Here is a 25,057-nt window from a genome sequence, read left to right as displayed (position 1 = left end):
AATAAATAAGAATAAAAACGCATGAAAAATGAATTGACATTTGAATTTATTATTAATTAAAAGCTGTATCTACAACGAAGAAAAATTCATTTCAAAATGTATTTTGTCAGCAAAAAAGTTATTTTCTCATAAGATACGAAATATTAATAACTGGCTAAATATTTATACCATCATAAATAACGTTTGAGATGGAAAATGCAATTTTATAGTTAAACGTCGACCAAAGTCTGCGTTATATGACTGGGAGGGGGAGAGGTCGTTTCTTTCCTTAAATTGTAATTTGTTTTTGTTTTGTAATATATGTATTTTGCTTGGCCTTTTTTGCAGTTAAGAAGTTATATATTGCAAATGCTGTTATTCTGTTATAATAAATGCTTTTAGTCTGTTTTAAAAACTACTATTTTTTTGCTTTGAAAGAAACTCAAAGATATTTCTTTTTATAACTACGATTAAAATTTATTATAACTGTATGTTATGAATTATCTCTTAACGATCAATTCCATAAGAGACTATCTACGAAAGCAACTAGTATTTATGGGAGCATAAATAAACTTCGGTATTGAAATCAATCCTCTCCAAGACGACCACCCCTACAGAAGACCTAGCGCTCTAACGGAAATTGAAGCAAAGGTGGAGATGATAACCTTAGAGACGTTATATCCACTACTGATGATTATTTATAGTTATGTTAACAGAAAAAAGTATGTAAAGTTGTAGCGCCATCTAGTGAAAAAAATAAAAATAAAAGGAAAAAAATATTACTAACGTCTGATACTTTAATACGACACACCCCTTATTTACGGTTACGTAAAGTTTGTCGTCATCATTATACAGAGGGAATGCGGGGATTTAACCAGATTAGGGTGTTTTACTTTTCTTCCCCCAGCTGTCGTTGCCATGGTTATGAGTCCTGCTTTGGAAAACGGCTTTGTAATGCCTATTCTAAAGTATTATCAGATAAAGCTTTTGACCTAGTTAGGAAGCTGGAGTCTTCTTGTGGCTACTATCTCCTTAAGACAATCATCTTTAAAAATTACTGATATTTCGGCAAGATAAGTAAATATGGATATATATATATATATATATATGTGTGTGTGTGTGTGTGTGTGTGTGGTGTCTCCTCCAAGGCAAATCTTTACAAAAGCTCGCAGGTTTGGGGATTTCTGTGGGGACGTAGGAAGATTCATTGTACGTTCGTGTGTTCTTATTTCTTCCTACTTATTGTCTAGTTTTATGAGGTACAGTTTCTGCAGCATGTCCCAATATTACGGTATTTTTCCCTTTACCCCCTCACCCCCGTAGCTTGACAGTAACCAGTAGTGTACTCATATATACTTTTCATTTGATATTACCTTATAAAATAAAAAGTATTTATAAATAAATTACCGGTAACTATCAGGCTGCGAGGAAGAATTAAAGGAAAAATATCGTAATTCTATACGGAAATTGTCTTTGAACCAATATGGCGACATTTGCGACCAGATGTTACCAGATTAATTAAATTGCATTAATTAATCTGAAGATTTAATTCATTATTTAAGTCCTTAAAATTTATTTAATACAATTTAATAAAATTACGTTTTGCACGCTTTAACTTGCAAATAACACCTCACCATTCAGTTATATCTTCCGCAATATAGTTCCTATAAAGAAATGCATTTAGCATTAAAGATACAGGAAATAAGTTCAGATTTGTTCAGTGCTATTTACGGCCTAATAAACAGGTCTCAGAAGCGACCTTGGGGCTTATAACCCATTCTGAGAACACAATCATTTGGCACCTATTACAATAATGAGAATCGGATTGCCACGATTTAACAAAACGAGTTCCCTCTGCGTTGACAGCTCCGCGTCCTTTCTGTGGTGTCTTTTGTTTAAGAAACCATCTGCTCCAGAACATTGTGCACTCTCTAGAATGCAGACGATTTGGATGAAGCCTCTCTCCTGCATATCATTTGCGTAATTAGGTGACACTCATTCTGGGTGAAGTGAAGGTTTGCTTTGAATAATTTCTTCACTTATTATATTATATGATTGTATGTAATATGCTGAAAAGGACTTCCGTTTTAAATAGCGACTGTCTATCTGGATATGACTCGAGTATTGAACACTTAAAATATTTATTTTAATCATTTTATTAATGTTTTAATTAGTTTCCAAGAAATCCAGAGTAAAATCTGAAAAACTTCTTTTATTTTTTAGTAATTAAATTAATTTTATTAAGTGCTTTTAAGGAATTAAGAATATGTGCGCATACATCTATGTTTGTTCTCGCACTGCATTAAAACGGCCTGTTGAATCACTATAAATGGCGTATTACTTTTGAAATTTTTCTCACCAAATATTATCGCCCTGTATATTTAAAGAATATTTATTACATTTAAAGAAATTAAATAATGAAGAATCTGCATCAATGTATGTATGTTTTTAGCAAGCCATCCAATTTTGCATGACGTAATCCTACTGCGAATATGGGCATGTGGAAGTCCAAATTTCAAATTTGGAATTTGTTTTATTATCGGTTTCATATTTTGTAAAACTTTAACATATTTTTACTTCCTTTTACGAAGTAAAAAGGAAGTATTGTAATCGCGAAAGGTTTCAGGCAGAATATATCAACGAAAATATCCATTTTGACCTCTTTCGAATGCAATTTAACAATGTATTTCCGTGATATCTGTACGTAAAGACAGAATAAAACACTCTTTTCCTCCAAAAAAATTATAAAACTGCTTTAAAATGAATTCTGAAGAGAATTTTTCGTGGTATCTGTACGTACGTACACGTACGTATGTATCTCGCATAACTCAAAAACGAGTAGCCTCAGAACGTTGAAATTTTGTATATAGGACTGCTATAACATGTAGATGTGCACCTCGTATTTTGGTTGCAATCGGCCGCACGAAACGTATATAAATATGTATATACTCTGTTACCCGGCTCAGTCATCTCAGTTTCTTTACTCTTATATGTTTGCAAATTGTGCATTTTTTGCTTTAAAAATGATTGAATTATGTTGTTCTTATCTTCCGGTTAAGGTTTTTATGCCTTTAAGAAATCTGCAAGCAATATTTGTAGAATTATCAACAATTTAAAAGCAGTTTAAGTGCAGTTAAGCCTAATTTTTAAATAACTTGGCGGACATGTTTGTTTACATTTGAAACTGCAGAACAGTAGATTTGCTGCCAATCTAGAGAGACTAACGACAAAGATAACGCCATCATTTATTACTGCGAATTAAATCATGCTTAATCCTTTCTGAAATTTTTTCGAGGAAATAAGTGGTTAAGATTTACTTCGTAATTTTTAATACAGATATTTTGAGTTTTTATGTATTTTTGCCTTGTCGCGAAGTGAGAACTGAATTAATTGAATGAGAAATACTCAATCGTCTGTGAAAAACTGTTTCTTTTTTGTTTTGTTTGCTTAATTTCTTTTATACATCGTTCTAGCTTTATTATAGTATTTGAATAGAACATGTGGCAATGATTAGATAATTCTTTAAATGATATAAATTTTGTGCATTCTGAGTTATAATATGAACGAAATATAATACTGTTAAGTGAACCTAGCGCCAGAGTGTCGCTATGGTAAACAAAGTGAATTTTAAACAATGCATTTATTGTGGTTTATGCGCTGTCGGCGAAGTAGGTTTAATTCAATCTAATGAGTTTAAACGAAATGCAAGAAAAAATTGCGTATAATTTAATATTCCGTACAAGGAAGTCATGTGGTGTACACATCATATTTTTTATTAACAAACTCAACGATTTAAAAGCGAACAGCTCCTCTTTGAGATATACCAAGTAATTCACTTGAATAGTCTTTCATACAAAGTCCACTTTTCTTGTAAGTTCAACTGACTGAGATACTCTTTTTGCCATTTTGTACCGATTTTGTTGGAGCTTTCTCAGGAAACGACATATAATGTCAGTCATGTCCTGGAATAACAGGTTCTAAATCCTGAGTATACAGTGGCGCAGCTAAGGTGGGGCAAGGAGGAACATCTGTCCCTGGGCGCAGCCTCCAAGGGGCGCCAAATTGATGCTACGAAATTTTGTAATGAAATGTTTTCAATTCTTGGCACACAGAAAGGGGCGCAAATTCTTCAATTGACCCCGGGCGCTGGAAACCCTAGCTACGCCCGTGTGAGGATATGAAGGAAAAGGAGTCAGTGGCCTGGACCTAAGACATGTTTCAATATGTATTACTAGAGTGGCAGATTCCTCAATAGTTAAGATATCTGACTAGCAAACTTTGACTAAAAGAAGAGAGAGTTGAAGCTGGTTCAGTAGAAATTAGACAGAAAGGTGTAAAATGTGGGAAAACCAGACAGGGAAAAGAAATCATGAATTACCCAAAGATTGGACTCATAGATTGTATAAAAATTTGAACTTTAATTTGGTTTTTTTATCTTTTGATTAAAAAAATTTGTGTTTAATTTCAAAATTTCTACTCTTTAAAGTTTCGAGTATGTTAAGCTGTTTCTCAACAACTGAAGATGAGAGAATGTTGGATTTCAGATGTAGTTTGTATCTTATACAGACTTACTCTATGTTTTTCGGCTACTAATAATTATAGTTAATTTTGTTTCTTGAAAGTGGCAACAAAACAACTTTAAATATGATAAAAATATGTACGTGTCGTAGGCTTATTAAAGAATGTTTGCTGTTTACATGACTGATGTTTTATTTAAGATCGAAACCTATTTTCAAACATAAATGATTCTTTAGAATATGTTTATTTATCTCTAGAGTCCGTGATTCGCTGGTAACGTAACTGTTTATTTTGACGCGTAAGCGAATTTTTATTTAGTTCTCAGAACCAATTTTATCGATTCTCTCGCAGAAACTTCCACTTGAAAGTCATTTCGAGCAAAACCGTTCTCATACCCAAACGAGACTTTGTTTACGAGGCTTTGTCAAATATGTATTAAAAAGTGTATAATGGAAACCAGAACTTGAAAATGAGTTTAATTGCTCTCTGCAGCCTTTTACGTTAAAACATTCTGAATACAAATTAAACTTTCTTAAATATTTTTCATTTATAAAATAAAAGCACATATTTCTTTGTAAATCAGGTATCTTTAACAGAATACTAGAATTCGATTTTCGGCTTAACAATAACCTTCCTGATGGTTCCATAGCTCAGCCGTTAGATCACTGGCCTTTTAAATCAGAGGTCGTGAGTTCAATCCTTATTGGAGGCTCTAGTGTTGGTAGTAGGCTAAATAGTTAATAATTATTAAATACAGTGGTTCCTAACTGTATTCGTACACTCATGAGCTTCAGTGAAATATTGCTTTATTCATTAATAAAAATTAATATTTGAGAATGAGAACTTTTTAATTAGTATATATAAATTTCTCTCAGAAAAACTACGTTAGTTATTTTATGAACATAATAAAACTTTTAAAACAAAATCGAAAGTTAAAATCTAACAGCAAAGTTGTAAGGATCTTAAGTTTTACTAACGTTTATTTTTATTTTAAATCTTTACTATCACTTCTTATTTTCTACTTCCGGCCAGAATTAAAAGCGTTAACTTATTTATGCAAAATTTGTCTGGCGAACGCCAAGTACTTAAGTTGTGGCTTTTTGCCAAGCGAGAGAGAGGAAGGAGTTAGTCGAAGCAGGCCGCTTGCCTTAGAAGTTTTACTCGGTTGCTGGTTGCCTTCCAGGCCAGAGGTTTAATCCTCTTGATAAATTTTAAACGTATTGTAGTGTTAACAGTTCTCTGTACTACATACGGCTTCCTGTTAATATCCGGCCAATCTTACACGTAGGCCCTTGTTTATTATTCCAAATTTAAGTTAGAGTTTAGTTATATTTTTATATTCTTACGTTCAGACCACAAGTAGTTGGTCTCTGTATTCCGAAGTACGGAAATTATTGTAAAGAGTGAAAAATAAAGGGTTTCGTATACCCTTCCTGTGTATCTTGACTACTTCCCACATTTATTGAACATAGCTTTAGTAAGCTCCCTGTTCCGAGTCAGGTCTGTGCATGTTCCCAAAGAAAGTAAGACGGAACATTGAACTTGATAGTGGCGCCCAACGAAGAAGAATAACCATGGCCGAGTTTCAAGAAGAACCTGTGCTGCCTGCAGAAGCGGCTCAGAATCCAGAAATGCCAGCTGCCGCCCTGGAAGGATTTGGTTACATCGCCCAGACCATGCGCGCTTCGATGAAACCAGAAGCATCATTTAATGGAAACTCACCGGTAACCAGTTTTTTGGAAAAATTAGATGACCACTTCATGCTCTACCCCGTGCACGAGTTTCAAAAAGTTACCTTAGCTACCAGCGCTTTGAGGGGCCAAGCGCTTAACTGGTTCAAATGTATAGGCAGAAGTCTCTTGGGTCAAGCAGGAAGTCCCACCTATACTTACGAAAATTTCCAGACTGCCCTAGTAAAAGCCTTCCCTGTCGTAAGGGATCGTGCGAAATTAGAAACGGAACTTTTCAGCATATATCAGCAAAGAATCGAAAATCTCTCAAGCTTTATTTTAAGAAAAATTCACGTCTTCAAATTCTTGTATGGAAACCGTCCGGATCCTAAGATAATTCAAGTGATTTTGCCGAGGTTACTTCCCCAAGTGCAAGACTTTATTGAATTAAGGAATCCGACTACACTGGAAAAGTTATTTGAGCTAGCAATCCAGTTTGAAAGTAGAAGAACGGCGGACATTGAAAGAAGACGCCAATATCAACAACGAAACCAATTTGGTGCGCCAAGACCACAGCAATGTCAAGCACACGGCTACGGAAGCAAAGCGAATCAGTGGGCAAGGAAACCCGAGCATTCAAAAACAGCCGGCGAACGTCGACAGTTTCAATAGCAATCCAGGAAAAATGTCTCAAGGCCAGTGGAAAAAGAAGGAAAGCATGGAAATGAAAAATGATTTAAACTAAAACGGATTTCTGCTGACGGGAGGGTGCGGAAATCCGAAGGCCAAGAAAACCCCTCTTCCTTCAAGTTAAATACAGTAATGGTGAAAAATTTGACTCTTCCGAAGATTGAAGTGTTGGTGAATAATATCCCAGCCACCGCACTCCTGGATACAGGCGCGCAGTGTTCCTGTGTGGCAAAAGATTTTTTTAGGAAGTATTTTCGTAAATATCGCATATATAATTCGGATAATACGACAGTGTTAGCGGCGCAAGGAGAAAGATGTAAGTGCATAGGTAAATTACCACTATACATCCGTATCAAGGACGAACAAGTAAAGGTTATGTTTTTTATAGTAAAGAATTTGCAAGCACATATTATCTTAGGAATAGATTTTCTTTCAGAGGCACAAGCAACGCTGGATTTTAATGAAGCGTCCCTTAAGCTGACGATGAAACCAGTTCGAGAAGGAAAGGCTGAACCGCCGATGTTAAACCTTGACCACCTGCCTAATGAAGAGCAACGAAGAATCCGACAAGTGGTAAGTGAATTTGCTTCATTATTTAGTGATATTCCAGGATTTACTCAATTTACTAACCATAGTATTGACACCGGAGATTCAATGCCAGTTCGCCACAAAGCATACCGGTATGATAAGAATAAGGAAAAAATTATAGAATGGCACATCAGCGATATGCTACGTAAAAAGATCATAACACCCCGTCTCAAGTAGTTATGCTAGCCCGGCGGTTTTATGTAAGAAAAATAATGAATATCCATTGACACATCCAAAAAGGTGGCGATTCGCGATTGACTACCGTAAATTAAACTCCATAACTAAATATCCGGTATATCCGTTACCTATTATTGAAGAAATTCTAAGGAACATAACATCGACCAAATATATGACGACGTTAGACTTAACGACTGGTTATTTTCAAATAGGGGTTAGGCCTGAGGACGTGCCTGAGACTGCTTTTATAACCAAGTCTGGCACTTATGCATTCCTGCGTATGCCGTTTGGCCTTTCAGGGGCACCGGCAACATTTCAGCGATGTATGGACATTGTGTTAAGGCCTGTTCTTGGAAAGTCCACATTTATCTATTTAGACGATATCATTATTACTAGTGATAATCTCGACCAACATGTACAGGATTTAAGACAGGTGTTTTCTTTATTAAATGAGGCCGGTCTAAAAGTTAATGTCGAAAAGTGCAAATTTGCAGCCCCTGAATTAAAATATTTAGGTTACAAAATATCTCAGAAAGGAATCGAGACAGACGAATCAAAAATAATCGCTGTACAAAAGTATCCGACTCCAAACACGGCGAAGAAGCTCTCTTCTTTTCTAGGACTTTGTTCATATTATAGGTCCTTTATAAAAGATTTTGCAGCTATTGCTGAACCATTGTTAAAATTAAAAAGGAAAAAGGCAAGATTCTCGTGGACGGCCGAAGCCAATAGTGCTTTCGAAAAATTAAAACAAGCATTAACGCAAGCCCCTGTGTTGAAATTTCCTGAAAAGGATGAGAATTTAGAAATTTCAGCGGATGCTTCGGATTATGCGGTAGGAGCGGTACGTTCGCAAAATCAGCAGCCCGTGGCATTTTTTAGTCGAACTTTAAATCAAACACAAAGAAACTATTCCGCGACCGAGAGAGAGACACTTGCAGTTCTGTTAGCAGTGCAAAAGTTCCGAGTCTATTTTGGAAAGGCGCCAATAACAGTGTACTCAGATCATGCGGCGGTAACTAGATTGTACTCAGAGAAAAACTTATCCCCAAGGTTAATAAGATGGGCACTCAAGCTACAATAATATAATCTGGTAATCAAGCATACCCCCGGAAAGGAAAATATCGTAGCAGATGCCCTATCCAGAATTAAAATAGATGAAGAAGGTAATACCGTAAAGGTGGCAATGCTCACAGCCTGTACAATAAATTCCCGAGAAACTGTAATAACCGAACTGGATAAGGATCCTGAGTTTGGAAGCATTTATGAGTATTTAAAGGATTCTGAAAATTTTAGCCACCAAGATATTGTGGCGATAAGAAATAGGGCGGCCCATTACGAACTAATAGATGGTCTATTAATTTATACAAAAACTACGAATTCCAACAACGAATTTCGACCTGTTATCCCAGCTAGTCTTAGATTAAATATCCTGTAGGAGCTCCATGACAGCCCTTTAGCTTCTCATGCTGGTATTCGAAAACCTATCCAACGCGTACGCGAGGCAGTCTATTTTCCTGAACTGCAAAAGTTAACAAGGGCGTATGTCCAGTCCTGCTCAACATGTCAAGCAGTTAATTATATTAATTTCCGCCCGGCCGAGTTTCTAAATAGTATTAAATCCGAATTTCCAAATGAAATAATTGGCATCGATTTATTGGGCCCTTTCCCAAAAAGTCAGTTAAATAAAAGTCGCTATCTCCTTGTTATGGTTGATCATTTTAGTAAGTGGACCGAATTTGTTCCCTTAAAACGAGCCTCCGCGAAATTAGTTACTGATTCTATTTTAAATAAATATATTTTAAAATACGGGGCGCCCCTAAAAGTTATATCGGATAATGGTCCTCAATTTGTAAGTGATGTATTTGAAGACATATGCCAAAAACTGGGCATACGTCATTTAAAAATGGTCCCGTATCGGCCGCAATCAAATATAGCGGAACGGGTCAATAGAAATATAGTGAAAATTATCCGTAGTTATGTTAAAAATTTTCATAAAAGCTGGGATAACTATGTCAATGAATTTGCTTTCGCCTTTAGGACCGCAAAACATGATACAACGGGCTAAACTCCTGCTGAGTTATTTTTAGGCAGAAAGATTATAACGCCGTTAGATAAATTATTTTATGTGCAACAAAGAGCCCCAGAATTTAAAATGGGTGATAGAGAAAAATTAATTAAAGAAGCAAAAAAGAATACTGAAGTAGCACAGAGAAAAAAACTTATTTTTGCCATGTTGACCTTGCTTGTTTACATTTGAAACAGTAGAATAGTAGATTTGTTGTCAATCTGGAGAAAGTAAGCTTCGCAATAACAAAAATAACACCTTTTTTTTTTTTTTTTTTTTTTTTTTTTCATTGCGAATTAAATCATGCTTAATTCTTTCTGGAATTTATTCGAGGAAACACGCGTTTAAGTTTTACTTCATAAGTTTCAATACAGATATTTTGAGTTTTTATGTGTTTTTACCTTGTCGCGAAGTGAAAACTGAATTAATTGTAGGAGAAATACTGAATCGTCTGTGAAAAAGTGTTTGTTTCTTTGTTTGTTTGCCTAATTTCTTTTAAACATCGTTTTAGATTTATTATAGTATTTAAATATAACATGTGGCAACGATTAGATAATTCTTAAGGTGATATGAATTTTGTGTATTCTGAGTTAAAAAGGATCCTCATGCAACTTAATTTGTTTTCCGTCAAGGAACCTTGACTTCCATTTCACGGCCGCAGTATCTTTGCCTTCGGGGTGCATTCGCACCTTATTTTTTTACATACGCAATTAGCCTATGGCATATGCAAAACGATCTGGTTAAAATCCTAATGCGATTGTGTACCAGTATACCAGAGACTATTATGATTATGTTAAAAAACGAATGAAATGTAACGCTGTTAAGTGAACTTAGGACCAGATTGTCGCTATGGTAAACAAATATAGTGAATTTTAATTTATTCTAGTGCGGTTTATGTGCTATCGACGAAGTAAATTTGATTAAATCCATTAAGTTTAAATGAAATGTAAGAAAAAATGCGTATAATTTAATATTCCGTACAAGAAAGTCATGTGGTGCAGACATAAGATTTTTTTATAAAGTTTTACTGGCAATTTTTCAGGAAAAATATAGTCTAAAAAAGATTAGAAAAAGGAATATCGCAAATCATTACGCAATTATGCATTTACAATTTTTAAAACTTCAAAAACACTTTATTGTCTGATGTTATCGTCATGCGATTGATTTGTTAAGTACTTTATTTTTTAACCATGAAATTTTTTACCAGGATGTTTTGAAACAGCGAAGTTTTTGCAGCGCTTCATTTTCAGAGACGATGTTTTGTACCACGATGTTTTCTTTGTGCTTTTCTTTTCTCTGTACGACGATGTTTTCGCCTTGCTCTGCTTTCTCCACGACGTTTTCGTTCACGATGTTTTCGGTGAACTCCGTCCTGACGTTACTAAAATTCCTCGGATTTAAATTGTATGGAACATGTATATAGTGACTTTGAGAAAAGAGCAAGGGAAAATAATACTTCTTCGAAAACTCTACTAAAGCAATTCTGACTAAAGAGTGGAACACTCTATAAGGTATTTCTCCCTCGTTATTAGCATGCCTTCGTGGGGTAATGGTCAGCACACTCGGCGCGTATTCGTGAGTTTCCAGTCCCGGCGAGGGCATTGCTAATTTTTCATCTATCCTACTTCGAAATAACCTAATGTTTCTACATTGGCGTACGAACTAAAAGAAGGTGGTGGATGATGATTCTCCGATACCAGGATTTGGTGATTGGGTTCTCTAACACCCAGTCGCCTTTTAAAAGGGGGATTGTATAAGATATTTCGAACGGGAGAAATAACCTAATGTTTCTAGAACTCCTAGTCCCCAAAATTAGTTAAATCTATGTCAAAGGACATAAAATGTTATTTTTAGCTAAATGATATCTAACGAAGTACTCAATGACTTGTTATTTTCACTTTTTTATTAAAAATAAACTGCTAATTCAAAGTGTCCGAATACTTATGCGAGTTCATTTTCAGAACTTTTTGAATAAACTCCCCCCCCCCCCGAAAAAAAATAAAAGTTTTGAATGACTTTTCAGAAAGCAAACACGTTTTAAAAAGGACGATCATTTAGTATGCGTGAAAGAAAAACAAATATTTTTTGAATAATATTTAACAACTGATATTTTCAAATGAAATTAAAAAACGCAAGTGTCTGGAAACAAATGTGAATTACCGCGAGTAATATCACTCACCAATCCATTTAATGATATGGTTAGCTACTTCAGGCAAACTTAAGAACATATCGGTCAAATGAATGTAAGGAACTAACAAGAAGGCTCTGTGAATCATCGTAATTGTATGATGATTCATTAGGGTCTCAGCTCTTTATTAAGGTCTAATAATATCACTAATAATAGTTACGATATATTGTGTCATTACGATGAGTTTTTTTACTGTTACTAGTTTTCAAACTTATTAATGATATCTTCTATTAATATCGCACATGTAAGGGATTGCATCGTCGGAACATTTTTCGTATTATAGTATATTAATGATATTGTCCATATGAGAATGCATTAATGTGATAACCGCTTAGTAGGCACTGATACGATACTTGGATCCATTGTAAAGAGAGGCATATTTAGGGTTTTTAGCGCCCGGAGACAATTGAAGATTTCGCGCCCATTTCTGTTTGCCAAAATACAATGGCTAAGGGAAAAGAAGTTTTAATGGATATTGCGCCCGGGGTTAGATGTACCTCTGTTCTTCCTAGCTAGTTTCTGTTGCAAAGATACTAGCTTGTTAAAATTAAAAATACAGATGGTTTCTTTGAATACATTCTTAATCAGATGTCAGTCATTATACCTTTATTTATAATTCGTAATTACACAATTTACACTTCAAAAACTAAGTTTAATATCACGTGAAGAGTGATATTCGACCCTTAGGTTGGTCACAACTTCTTATTAGCCATTTGTGATTTTCACATAGTAAATGACTGATAAAAACTTTTTCAAATATGTTTAATAATTATCTTTCGTGGAAACTTACTTCCAATTTTAATGTTATCTTGATAGATTCAGAACCGCAATTTCAGCGCCCAGGAACAAACCGACCCCCTCCTGTTTGCCAAGAATGGAAAACGTTTCATTCTAAAATTTCGTAACATCATTTTGGCGTTCCCGGATGCTGCATCAGAGAGCAGATGTTTCCCCTTATCCCCCAACTACGTCACTGAATAGATTTGAAAATGCTGCAGTAGATCATCTATTTCTGAATTCTGATATGGAGAAAAAAGTAAGTGTGTGTGGGTGGGGATGTCATTTAAAGCCTGTGTTGCTATGAAAGACTTCACTATATTCAGCTCACTTCACTATTCAGTTTTCTCATTCGAAAGCTCACAAAATGTGCTGCGAAACTATACTCATAGAATTTCAACTAACCGTAATACTTAGGCTTGACAATTATTTTGCATATACGTTGCTGAAATTTAAATGAATTGATGTAAAGTACAGAAGCTTAATAACACAATTTACAATAGCTGCTTCTTCCCCAAATAAATTCAGCTAGTTTAAAAATGGATCTAAAAAAAAATCTATGCTCAGTTTTTAGATCATATGTAAACTTCCATGCAGTACAGAAGACTGAAACTGTTTTCTGAAGAAATAGAATAAAGAATTTTTCTTCTCCGAAGCAATTTAAAAGGGTGACTCCCAGTAACTAAAATATAGCCACTTTAGCGATGAGGAATTCTTCTGGCAATCCAATAACGGCAAGTGTAATTTACAGTAACCTCTATCAGACCTGAAATCTCCCGCCTTTTAGCACGTATGTATGAATGGGAGTTTGTGAACTAAGAAGGCTGTAAAGTGTACGAGAAATGCATTAATTTTAGGTAAATGTTTTTATTTAAACTAGCCGAATTAAGATTTTACGCTTTCAACAAAGTGTATTTCTGATCTATTAGTTGTACATTTATAAATACCTTTTTTTTTTTTTTTTTTCGTTTTGATTGATAGTAAGAATGTTGTAATTCAATTGTTGCTGACTTGTTTATGATTGTTAATTTTTTCATTTTTGTACTGTTGTATATTAATATGAAGCTTAGAAATAAGAATTTTCAGAACATGTCTATATGTAATCGATGTCATAATTTGTTTTGCTCTCATCTCCCGTTTTTATTTTGTTTATATTAGCGTATGATAACGCACTCTCAATTTATGAATTTATATATAAACTTCGATTTTATTTTGCAGTATGTATTTACAACTTATACACATCTCGTGCAAATTATTTAACTTAACTTTTAACTATAGTATGAAAGTACCTTGTTATATGTCGTCATATCATGTTTTCCTTTCATCTACTAGAAGGTAAGATTATAATATATGCGTTTTTCCTTTCGGAAGAAGAATCGAGCTTTATATTTAAAAATTTCAAGGTATTATAATTAATCAAAATTAATTTGAAAATAACTCTAAAATAATAATAAATGAAAGGAAATAACTCTAAAAATAATAATTAAATTAATTTGAATTTTACTACTGTAGTCTCAAAAAGTAAGACTGCACAGAATAATCTAATGCTTTTCATGAAGACAACAAAATAAAGTGATTCCAACACCTGTAAACCTTTTTTATGTGGCGTTTAATTTTGGAGACTTTTATATATGTTTCATAAAAGTAATAGGCCGGTGTTTCTCAATCTTTATTTCGCTCATCATTGCTAGACAATCATCCTCCCCTCTTTTCCAAAATTCCAAAAATACATATACATTAATTTAAATTAAATGATTTTTTAGCTCATTTTATAAATTAAACTAGAAAAAATATAGAAAATGTTAATAAATGCCAAAATTTTAATCAAAGTAGTTTTTTTTTATATATGTTACTGGCAAAGTTTAAAAACTGGCATTCTATGGAAAGTCTAGGCATTGTATATAATGCCTAAAAATGCCTAAAACTAGCCCGCAATGTATGAAACGATTCATATTTCGCACATTTCCTAGGCATTCTATGACAAACTGGCAAAGTGTTAAATAAATTTCCGATTTGTTTCGAAGAACCAAATTACTTACCAGAACTTAATAAGTGATGTATAAAGACCAAAATGACTACTAAGGAACCACGGGACTACTGGCTGCCGAATTGCTAGGATGTGATGTTTGTGGAGAACAAAATTCATTTGTTTATCCTGTTAAAGAAAGTGTCAGTATTATGTCATGGACTCCAAGTTATTTCCCGCCCTTCATGAAAACTTATTTGAGTACTGGACATAGACGACGTGACAGAATGCTGAAAGAACTTTCAACCAAATACAAAAACGTTACACATAATGATATTGAACTGTACAACAACCTTTGTGAGCCCTGCCAGAAAAACCAAAAAGGTATTAACAAAGGGATTGTTGTGAAACTTATGATTGTTCCTGAATTTAATTTCCTTTGTCAGGTAGATCTTACTGATTCCTAGTCTTGGCTAGACAGAAAATTAAAATTTTTAAAGTTGTATCAAGATCATCTCACTGTTTGTTTTACATATTTCAAATAACAGTTTTTTAAGGGCACTCTTTTATTAGTTTTTCAAAATAACATTTTGTTTTTTGAGGAATGAGTCTTCCAAATAATAGTCTTATCATAACCTTTTTTTATTCTTTGCCTAAAGAGCATTCGTCATTTTATAGAATGGCTAGGTATTATATATAATGCCTAGGGAAAGTATGTAATAATTCTCATATTTTATACTTTGCCTAAAATCGCCCGGCATTATATGTAATGCCTAGGCATTCTATAGAATGCCAGAGTTTCATAGTTTTCTGGTAACATATAAATTTAAACTAATTCCTTAACAGGCAGCTAAAAGGCTGACCGCATTCTCCCTGAAACTACAAAACTCGTCGGGAGAATTTCCCCCTGGTTGAGAACCCCTGTAGTAGACAATAAATCAGTTGTTAATAGTGCAATACAGTGGCTCATATTTGCTTTCAGACACTCGCATTTTTGAAATTTATATTTTACTAAGTATTGAAGTATAGACTTCATTTTTTCTAACACATAAATCTTTTTCGATTTTAAGCCTTGTTTGTTGTAAAAAAGAAGCATTAAAATAATATTCCTTGTAATAAAATAATTTGTTCTAAAATTATTAATCAGTGAGGTGTAATAATTCGGACACTACGAATTGTTATTGAAATGTTTTATTAGACATTGTTTCTTGTAATAATTTTTTGTTTTAATTTTTGGTTTTAAATGAAAATGTATCACAAAATTTATCATTTGTGTTTAGAAATTTTTACTTGTTTATCAAAATATCTCTATGCAATCTATCAATCATTTAAAATTGTTTTTTATTGCAACCTCGTTATGAAGCTTTATAGGTACTCCGTTGATTTATTGTAGATCTATTCTTGATTACCTAAATGTGGAAAGTTGTAAACTTGCTCTGATATGACAAAGAGATTTTTCGTATCATGAGATGGATATTGATAGTGCACTCAAATTACAAAATCTATCCTTAGTCCATGCACTTGTTTTGTCAACATCAAATAGCAGACAAGGTCAGTAGAACCACCTTTCTTTAGCAACCAGCTGGTTACCTTGTACTGAGCAGCTAGAAAATTTCTTACAAATTTTTGTTACTTTTAATCCAATGTAAAGTGGTTAAAGAAGGGCAAGATGTGTGGTATTCAGTTATTTCTTTTTTCTCAAAGAAAGATTAAAGGCTAAATGGTTTTTGAATTAAGATATTATATCACACATTGTGTTTCTTTTCCACCATTATTGAAATGTTTTTAGAACAATTAACTATTACAAGTTTAAAACTGTTGTATGGAAATTCAGAGAAGCTCAGAAATAAATAATTAACCAGACTTAAATCAAATTTTCATTATGCTATGGTAATAAACTTTTAAGGGTTGGGAGGGGGAGGTAACATGCTTCACTTTTGCAGTTAAATAAACAAAATGGCAATCTTCTCTGTAGCTGCGGAGCTACTGCATGCAAATGAGGTGAAATTTGTTGCGTTTGGTCAATAATTTACCCTTTCGTTTCCGGCTACAACTTCTACGATAGGAATGCACATGCAAGGGAGCCCATGGTGAAATTTTCCGATGCTGAAAGGCTTACAATAGCTTAGAAGTCAAAATTAAAAAAAGCAATTTTATTTGACTACATACTGTTAAAAATATTTACCTTTCTTTTATCTAATAATAGTCCTTTTATTATTAATTACCTGTTTATCATTTACTAAACTCAGTTTACCAGTGTAAAGAACCTTAAATCACATCTAATTCTAATATTTCTTTGAACATAGTAAGACTGATCACTTCTACAAATGACCATAATTTTTATTTATCTGTATTTATTATATTTCATTTTAACAACTTATTACAGTACAAAGTCTTTAATCTGGATTCGTCGGGACTTCAGCAATTCCGGATTAGGGGTTTTTTGAGATTACAGATCATCAATTTATATCTGGTAAGGTGGCATGCAGAAATTATAAAATTAAAAATATGAAACTGTAATTTATGAAATAAAGAGCAATTATGATCTAAAGGGTATTAAAATTTACAAAAAAAAAAAAAAAAAGCTTAATATTTATTTGTTTACTTTATTAAACATTTCTTTCAATGTAAGTTGTTTAACCTTTTGAGGCCGGGCCTTTGGTAGCAGTAAAAGCTACCAAAGGACGGGGAATCTTGAACCGAGTGCTTTCCCCCTTTAAGAAATCACCTCCTATTTGCAACAAAAAGATAAGTGGTTAAAACACTAGGGACGTCAAATTTGACATTTTACCCCACTTTTAAGCCTGGAAAATGGGGGAAAAAGACATGGCCACTAAAGTGGACAACCCTGTCTTTTCAAAGAGAGGACTCTATGGCCACTATAATGGCCATCCCGTCTTCAAAAGGTTAAGTTGCTTCATTTTATGTGCTAATACTTTCTCTTTAATTCTATAAACAGACATAATTTCGTGTTCAGTTACAAAGTTCCGCTGTTCAAGTCCTGTAATTGCTGTGCCGAGAATACCGACTAACTTGTCAATCGAAATTTTTCATTTTCACTAACCTCTCTGTCACTTTCTTCATGCTTTTATCCATTTTTTGCAGCAATTCCACTTTTTGTTTGATGGACATTGAAACGTGCTTTCGCTTTGTAGATCCTTTGGCTGCTCCAAAATCGGAAACTCTTTTTGACATAATCGAAAGTTCAAGCTTACTTTTTATAAAATTGCTCTATCAGTCTGCAAAAAATAATAAGCCAGATCCAATTAGAAGATTAATCAACAACGCAATCTGCAACATTAACTGAAATAGATAATTTAAGCCTAGCTTATACCGTCCGTTATACATTAAACGTGCATGCGTAAACATATTATGCACATGCGCAGAAAATTTGTAGCTTTGAGATCTGGATTATAGATCATTCCAGATTATGGACGTACAGATTAGACTTTGTACTGTATTTAATAAAATATTTTATTTATTTCTTAATTTTTGTTTTTATTCTTCCTGGTTTATTGAGTTTAATGAGACATTTACACTTCCAGTTTTAAGAAATCAAACCTTACTAATCAGCAAGAACATTTGTTGGGTTGAATAGACTCAGGTATTCAAACATAAGCTGTAAAAGTGTTTCTTTATAATAAAGCAGCGTTTGGCCTAGTAGCTGCTGCTATTAAAGTCACAAGTATTGAGAAAAAGTATCATCTTCTCTATATCTATATTCAGTATATCTCTATTCTACATCTGTACAACTCTAATCTGCTTCTGTATGCATTTCTAGAATTTTTTTCCCCTTATCCTAGATTAAAACTTCTTATTTCAAGAGGCCTTAAATAGTTGCCTTTTTAGTATGTGCCTTACGTACCATTCTGCTGGTGAAAATACATTAAACCATCCCCTAGCTGACCATAATTGTTTCAAGTAAAAAGGGTTATCTTAGATGGGTAGTTGCCAAAGGAGAGTTCAAAGAAATTAAAATTTTATTTGATAATTTGGACTGAAAAAATAGATTTGAGTTTTATAATTTCGATATGCATTTTAAATATTAATGAGGTTTTAATGATTGGAATATTAAATTTGTCCTCTTTTTTTATTTATTTATTTTAATTAATTTATTTCTTTTACAGCTGAAGATTAATCTCTGCCATTTTGTGCATCTTTTTTTTTTACTGTTCATCATGCTTTCTGATACCTTGGAAGAACTTTGCCTGAAACTTCGATATCAGTTGAAGCCTTATGGCTACTGTGGTCATTTATTGCAGTTGTTTGAATCAAAGGTTCACCATTTGGAGGATATGATCAAGCGCACTGCTTTGATGAGTGAAAGCAATTCTGTTCTCATAATTGGACCAAGAGGAAGTGGTAAATCAGCTTTACTGGAACATGTGATCAGTAAAAGTTTTGAAAGCAAATTGGTTAAAGGTAATATGTTGTATGTTAGCCTTAATGGTTTAATTCACACAAATGATAACTTAGCACTCACAGATATAGCGAGACAATTAAAATTGAATGAAATTGAGGATCGACCTTCTGGAAGTTTTTCTGAGAAACTGAGAATACTGTTATCTGCTTTAAAAAGTGGTACTCAAGCTACAAAATCAGTCCTATTTGTATTAGATAATTTTGATTTATTCTGTACTCACAAAAATCAGACCCTTTTGTACAACCTTTTTGATGTTGCACAATCTCAGCAGACACCTATATGTGTTGTAGGTATGTGCAGTCGTCCAGATGTGCTTCAGATCCTCGAGAATAGAGTTAATTCTAGATTTTCACACCAAAAAATACTTTTATTTCAAGAAATAACATTTGAAGAGTACTTTAAAGCTGCTAAGACTTTCTTGTGTCTTAAAAAATTCAGTGATAAGAAATTTCTAAATAAATGGAATGCTGAAGTGGATAATCTTTTGAAAATTCCATCTGTGAAAAACATTTTAGAAAGGCGCTTTAATTGTAGCAATACCATGAGAGACCTTAAAGAACTTCTGTCCTTGGTTGTGCAAAACCTGAAATGTTCTCATCCAAAACTCACCACAGAAGACTTTGAAAGAGCATATGATCAGTGCTGTGTTGATAGTAAATCAGATCTATTGCTTGGATTATCTGTTCTTGAAATAACTCTGATAACAGCAATGATGCATTTAACAAACATTTATGATGGCGAGCCTTTTAATTTTGAAATTGTGTATAATGAAGTAAACAAATATTTGAGCAAAACAAGTTGGAATAGTGAGAAACCTGTTGCGATGAAGGCATTTGAGCATCTTTTGGAGTTAGAGCTTGTAAAGCCTTGTCATGATTCATCTTCTGATGTTCTGAAGCGATTTATGCCAGTTAGGTTGCTAGTGGATGTAGATCAGGTTAAAGAAACTGTTGAAAAATATCAAAACCTACCTGTTTCACTTAAACGATGGATTGAATCATCCATAGATGTGTGATTATTGTTACTTTACATCTGTACATAATTTAACAAAGTGTTCTGAAATTCAGTATCATGTACATACATACTAGAATGCATATGCTATAAAATCTGATTAAACAAAATGTATTCTTAAACTAGTTTTAAGTTTATAATTTTCTGTTTAAAATACTCTTTGTCAGAGTAGTATTTTATGACCTTAAATTGGTCTGTTAACATTTTAAATACAGTGAACCTTCTTGTGAGATCACTTGTTTATCATAATTACCTTTGAAAGTAATTAGTTTTTTCGAAAATGAAATTAACCCTTTGAAGAGCACCGGTTGTTTGTCAATTTTTTAACCTCCGAAAAAATGCTAATTTTTCTACACCAAAAGCTATAATCGTAAGTGTCTAGTGTTTTCTTTCGATTCTAAATGGCAGCATCACCCTATGAATGCTCAATATTTTACAGTTATAAAATTAATATATTAATAACCTAATTAATACAAGGTCTCATGTTGGAAGATTGATAAATTCTATTGGAAAGAAAAAATTCAAAATCTGCAAATATATGACGTACACATGCTGAATCTTATATATTTACTTCATTTCAGTCAGAAGTGATAATTAACAGAAGATTATACGATTTTAAAACCGGTATATAATATATACCGGCGCCCACACTGAGGGTATCACGCCAATAGATGGCAGCACCACTCTTCTCCTTTTCTACTCTGTGACATGACAGAATTTCTTTATTATTATAACAGTTTATGATATAATAATTTTTCATGATTAATTTATAAGTCGTTTAGGATTAAATATTATGTTCATGGGGAGTTTACACTGACCCTGCACTAGGACTGAATACAAGTATATTAGTTTCATTTATTCTTTGTGTACTCAGCTCAAGTTTCATTCCTCTGTGTTTAGCTAAAATTTTTATTTCAACACTTTCCAAGAGAAAAGAGTTCCCTTTCCCAAGAGAAAGACTCATGGATTTCAAAATTGCCATCTGTGGTCAAAACTTTACACAATTGTGGGGGTTAAATGTGGCATGCTAGCCCCCAAAAGACAACCCTCCTGTTTTCCAAAATCCTAGAATGCCAGGAAAATGAAAAGAGGTGATTGACAACCAATTTGTCATTGTCAGGCCTTCTTCCCTTTGTGAGGTCTGATAAGATCATACAATGGGAAACCTGGCTTAAAATGGAAATGTACTTAAGTTCCATCTTATAGTGTAATCACAAAAACTGCTGGTTTGAAAGCATCCTTTTATTCTTTAGGGAAATTCTTTTTAATTCTTTGTTAATTTCAGATGAAAGGCTAGAGAACACAAGAGAAATTTGCCCTCTGGTTGATACAAATAGGTTGTTTCCTAAATAAATTTTCACAGTTGGTGAAAGGAGGGAAAATATTTCTAAGGCCCATATCACACAGCCTTTGTTTCACACCAACAAATGTTTCCCACAATTTTTCTGCCTGGTTTACTATTGAAAGAAAGACCTGGGACTTTTCCCTGCCTTTCCAAAAAAATTGCAAGTTGTTTGTTTTCAACCAATCAGTTATCAGCTTCCAACACTATCAGCTTGTTTGTAATGAGGAACCAGTTTCCCCTTGAGTTAACCTCAAAGCGATCTATGGTTATTGGCCCTTGTGACAAAGCAGAAAAATTGTTCCAAACAGTTGTTCTTCCGAAACAAAACGACATGTGATAGCAGCCTAAGGCCGGTTTTAGATGCCAAAATGCTTAGATGCCATGTTTATCCAAAAGTTGAAAAGGAGCCACTAGAAAGCCAAAGGGGTTGAAAATCCGAATAAGAGCTTTGAGGTGTATCAAATAATAAAATTGTCTAACGACGTTTCTTCCTGAACAAAAAGATATACTACAACCTATAGTTACAAAAAATAAAAAAGGGACCCTTATGGTCCTCGGTCACCTAAAGTGTGTGTGTGTGGATGGGGAGGGGAGATTCATTGTATCATAGTATGAAGCATGGTGTTTTCACATATGATCTAAAGCATAAAATACAACTTCAAAAATGCAACATACTTTCTCAGCTGAGTTGTACTGTTTCATTTTTCAATTTTTTAAATTTTCGGCTGAGTTACATCTGCTTGTAATATTATACTAGTTCAGTTACTGCATGATACGATTTACGCATGCAGTTTTATATTTGCTAAATTTTTTTATAAAATAATAATATTGAATTTAAATCAAGTTGAAAAGCTTTTTACCCATATTTTACATAAGTATGCTCAGCTGGGTTATATCCTCAAAGTGCATAAAAACATAAATTTTATTTTTAAAATTTTAAATTTCTACCAAAATTTTAAAATTTTGTGTCTTCAGACTTACATATCTATATTCAAGCACTCACTACAGAAGCACATCAAAAGTACGCAAAATTAATTTAAAAAACAAAAATTAGCAGTTGGCAGCTACCTGGAAAAAAATGTCTTAGAGGGGCGCAGGTATAAAATATATACCAGCTCTTAAAATTCAGGATTTCGCTCTAGATTTTTTTTAAGTGTCAATTTTGTGTCCTTAGGGTCTATAAGTTATAGTTCATGCAAAATTTTACTACAATTTAAATTATTTTATATACCGCCCCTCGAAGGGTTAAATATCTGACTCGGCCTTTCTAAGATGATTGCCTATGTAGAAGAATAAAATTACTTGGAACTCTGTGTTAGGAACTTCTTAGGAAGAATGACTCACACAGTTTGAAATAATTTTATTTATTTTTTGGGTTATATTATTTTTTTAATAAAATTCTTTTGTAATTTTATCTGTTATCAAACATATTTTATAGCACAATTTATTACTTTTTGTGTACTTTAATTTAGATTTTGTTCATTATGTAATTCATGTGGATTATTAAATCAGTCAGTGTTCTTCTGTTAGTTTTTAAAATTGTTGATTTATGTGTTTGTGTTATTTATACTGTTTCCCAGATCTAAGTATCATAACCAACATGTATATTAGTTGCTTTGGCAAAAGTGCTTCCTAAAAGAAAATAATGTAATAATAATAAAAATATTTAACTGTTAGCAATTACTTAATAAAAAAATTATAAAAAAAAAAAAAAAAAAAAAAAACTAAACTCAGTAGCACAACAGCCCTAGCAGGCCATGGCCTGCAGTGCCCCAATATCAGGTTTCCTGACTGTGGGCCCTGGTCTGCGTGAGCATATGCCATGGACAAGTGGTCAGGTTGTCCCAGGAACCCCTGGTGTTTAGTCCCCAAGCAAACTTTGTACACATTTTATCCACCCACTCAAGAGAAGAAAGGGTGAGTGAACCTCACCCAGCCCAGGAATTGAACTCCGAACCTGTGTTGCTGCTGCACAACGTGCTAATTACGGCGCTGCCACAGGGCCGTAGTTAAAAAAAAAGAAGGGTATTTAAATATTAGTGCACACACCATAGTAGAAGTTACTAAATTTTCAGAATGTACCAAACTCTAACAACCAGGTATAACTTTAAGTAACCATACTCACAATAATTTTTAGCAAGCAGCGTCGCCATTTTTGTGTGCATTCTTTTTGTTGTATTCCATCGGTTTTTATAGACTAATCATAGCATTTTTTTGCCTTAAGCTCAATTTTAAAATATGGATTTTTGGAATTTCACAGTGATGAAAAAAGCTGCAATAAAATTTCTGCAATCACTAAAGGAACAAATGTAATATATATGTAATATTTATGTATACAATAAATACATTTTTGCAATTATATTTTTCATCTGTAAAAAATCATGAAATTGCAACAAGATGGTTGTGTTAATACTTGTACCAAAAAACAATGTTTCGAAACTTTTCATGAGTTGCTAAAAATTATCTTGAAACACACATTTTAACAACTACTGATTTAATAAACTCATTGAACTGACTCATTATGATCACTTTTGAAAATGATCAATATTTAAATTTCTGAGACCATAAATAGGCATCAAAAGAATATTGCTTCTCCAAGATGACATCTCCACAGAAGACTAAACTATCTGGAAATGAAGAAAAAGGAAGTCATCTTATACAGAATTTGCTTGTTGTGTAATCACTTGTATTCTTTGAAAAACCATGAATGTTTGAATGCAGTTACATGTATCTGTAAGGATTGCTGTAACAGATATTCCTATCAATATCAATAATGTTCCAAATTAATCAACTGTATATTTATTGCCATAATGGTTTCAACTGCATTGTAAATAATCTACAAATATATGCTCGAGTACCTCTCTAGTTATTATCATATTTCCTTGTTTGTCTCATTTTAGAGGCCATAACTTTGTAGCTGCTTCAGAATTTAGAAACTTGTAAAACCATGACATTTTAGGTATAATTTAAGAAAATTTTACTGTGTGTGACTAAAAAGAGCTTTTCTCAAGGTGCCAAAAATTGCATCATTTTGAGAACTATTGACTTATATAAATTTTTAAATATTTTTATATACTGATTTATAGTAAAAATATATGATTTGGAGATGTGAAATTTCATTAGTCATATTTGATTAAATTCTGTTTTTATTTCATACCTTCTGTTTCGCTCATGAGTATTTGCTAAATCTTCTGGTGTTCTTGAGAATCTTAGTGATTTAAAATAAGATGCAGCTTTAAAATGAGGTAAGAATTTCTGTATCATAATAATTTGCTGAGTTTACCCCTTGCGAGAGCTTGTAGCTGTCAGGCAAAAACCATTAAATGCAATATCTTAATTTTTACAGAATTGAATCTAATTACATATAACTGAACATAAATGATTTGTCAAATACTTATTCATTTGACAAACCACTTTCAATAATGTACACTTGAATGAACAGTATATTTGAGAACACATATTAAAGTTTGTATTAGACGTTGCCTTTTTTTTTGTAATCCGCAGTTCTAAAGCATTTGCCACCCTGAATGGAAAGAAATTAGTGACTCTGATTGCTGTACTGAAGAGCCCAGGTTTGAATTCCAGAAAATACATAGATGTAAATTGTCTGTCCGTACATATGAGACTACAGTGGCCCACCTGTTAGGTACTTCCATA

General features: G+C 33.3%; 1 protein-coding gene across 4 annotated transcripts; it reads left to right on the top strand.

Annotated features, from left to right (window-relative positions):
- The first annotated feature begins 1,868 nt into the window (after positions 1-1,868).
- Positions 1,869-23,129, top strand: Orc4 (origin recognition complex subunit 4). Of its 4 annotated transcripts, XM_085825608.1 has the most exons (3): positions 12,995-13,512; positions 17,008-17,094; positions 18,749-23,129. In XM_085825608.1, the coding sequence occupies exon 3, from the start codon at positions 18,800-18,802 to the stop codon at positions 20,057-20,059; it is 1,260 nt and encodes a 419-aa protein (XP_085681734.1). In that variant the 5' UTR covers positions 12,995-13,512; positions 17,008-17,094; positions 18,749-18,799; the 3' UTR covers positions 20,060-23,129. The 4 variants fall into 4 exon arrangements, with proteins under 4 accessions (XP_035215266.1, XP_035215263.1, XP_085681734.1 ...); XM_035359375.2 differs by lacking the exons at positions 12,995-13,512; positions 17,008-17,094 and adding an exon at positions 1,869-1,994; XM_035359372.2 differs by lacking the exons at positions 12,995-13,512; positions 17,008-17,094 and adding an exon at positions 12,786-12,914.
- The last annotated feature ends 1,928 nt before the right edge of the window (positions 23,130-25,057 follow it).

The sequence above is a fragment of the Stegodyphus dumicola genome, chromosome 10 (assembly GCF_044657685.1).
Source record: "Stegodyphus dumicola isolate Sdum_Otavi_A_Nest chromosome 10, ASM4465768v1".
NCBI classification, from domain to species: Eukaryota; Metazoa; Arthropoda; class Arachnida; order Araneae; family Eresidae; genus Stegodyphus; species Stegodyphus dumicola.
This window is presented reverse-complemented; position numbering and strand designations above follow the sequence as displayed.

Excerpts from the sequence above, each read along its gene's own strand:
- Orc4 (XM_035359372.2), top strand. The coding sequence starts at position 12,804 with ATGCTGCATCAGAGAGCAGATGTTTCCCCTTATCCCCCAACTACGTCA. Across the intron at positions 12,915-18,748 it reads ATTCTGATATGGAGAAAAAA|CTGAAGATTAATCTCTGCCA; the intron begins GTAAGTGTGTGT and ends TTTCTTTTACAG.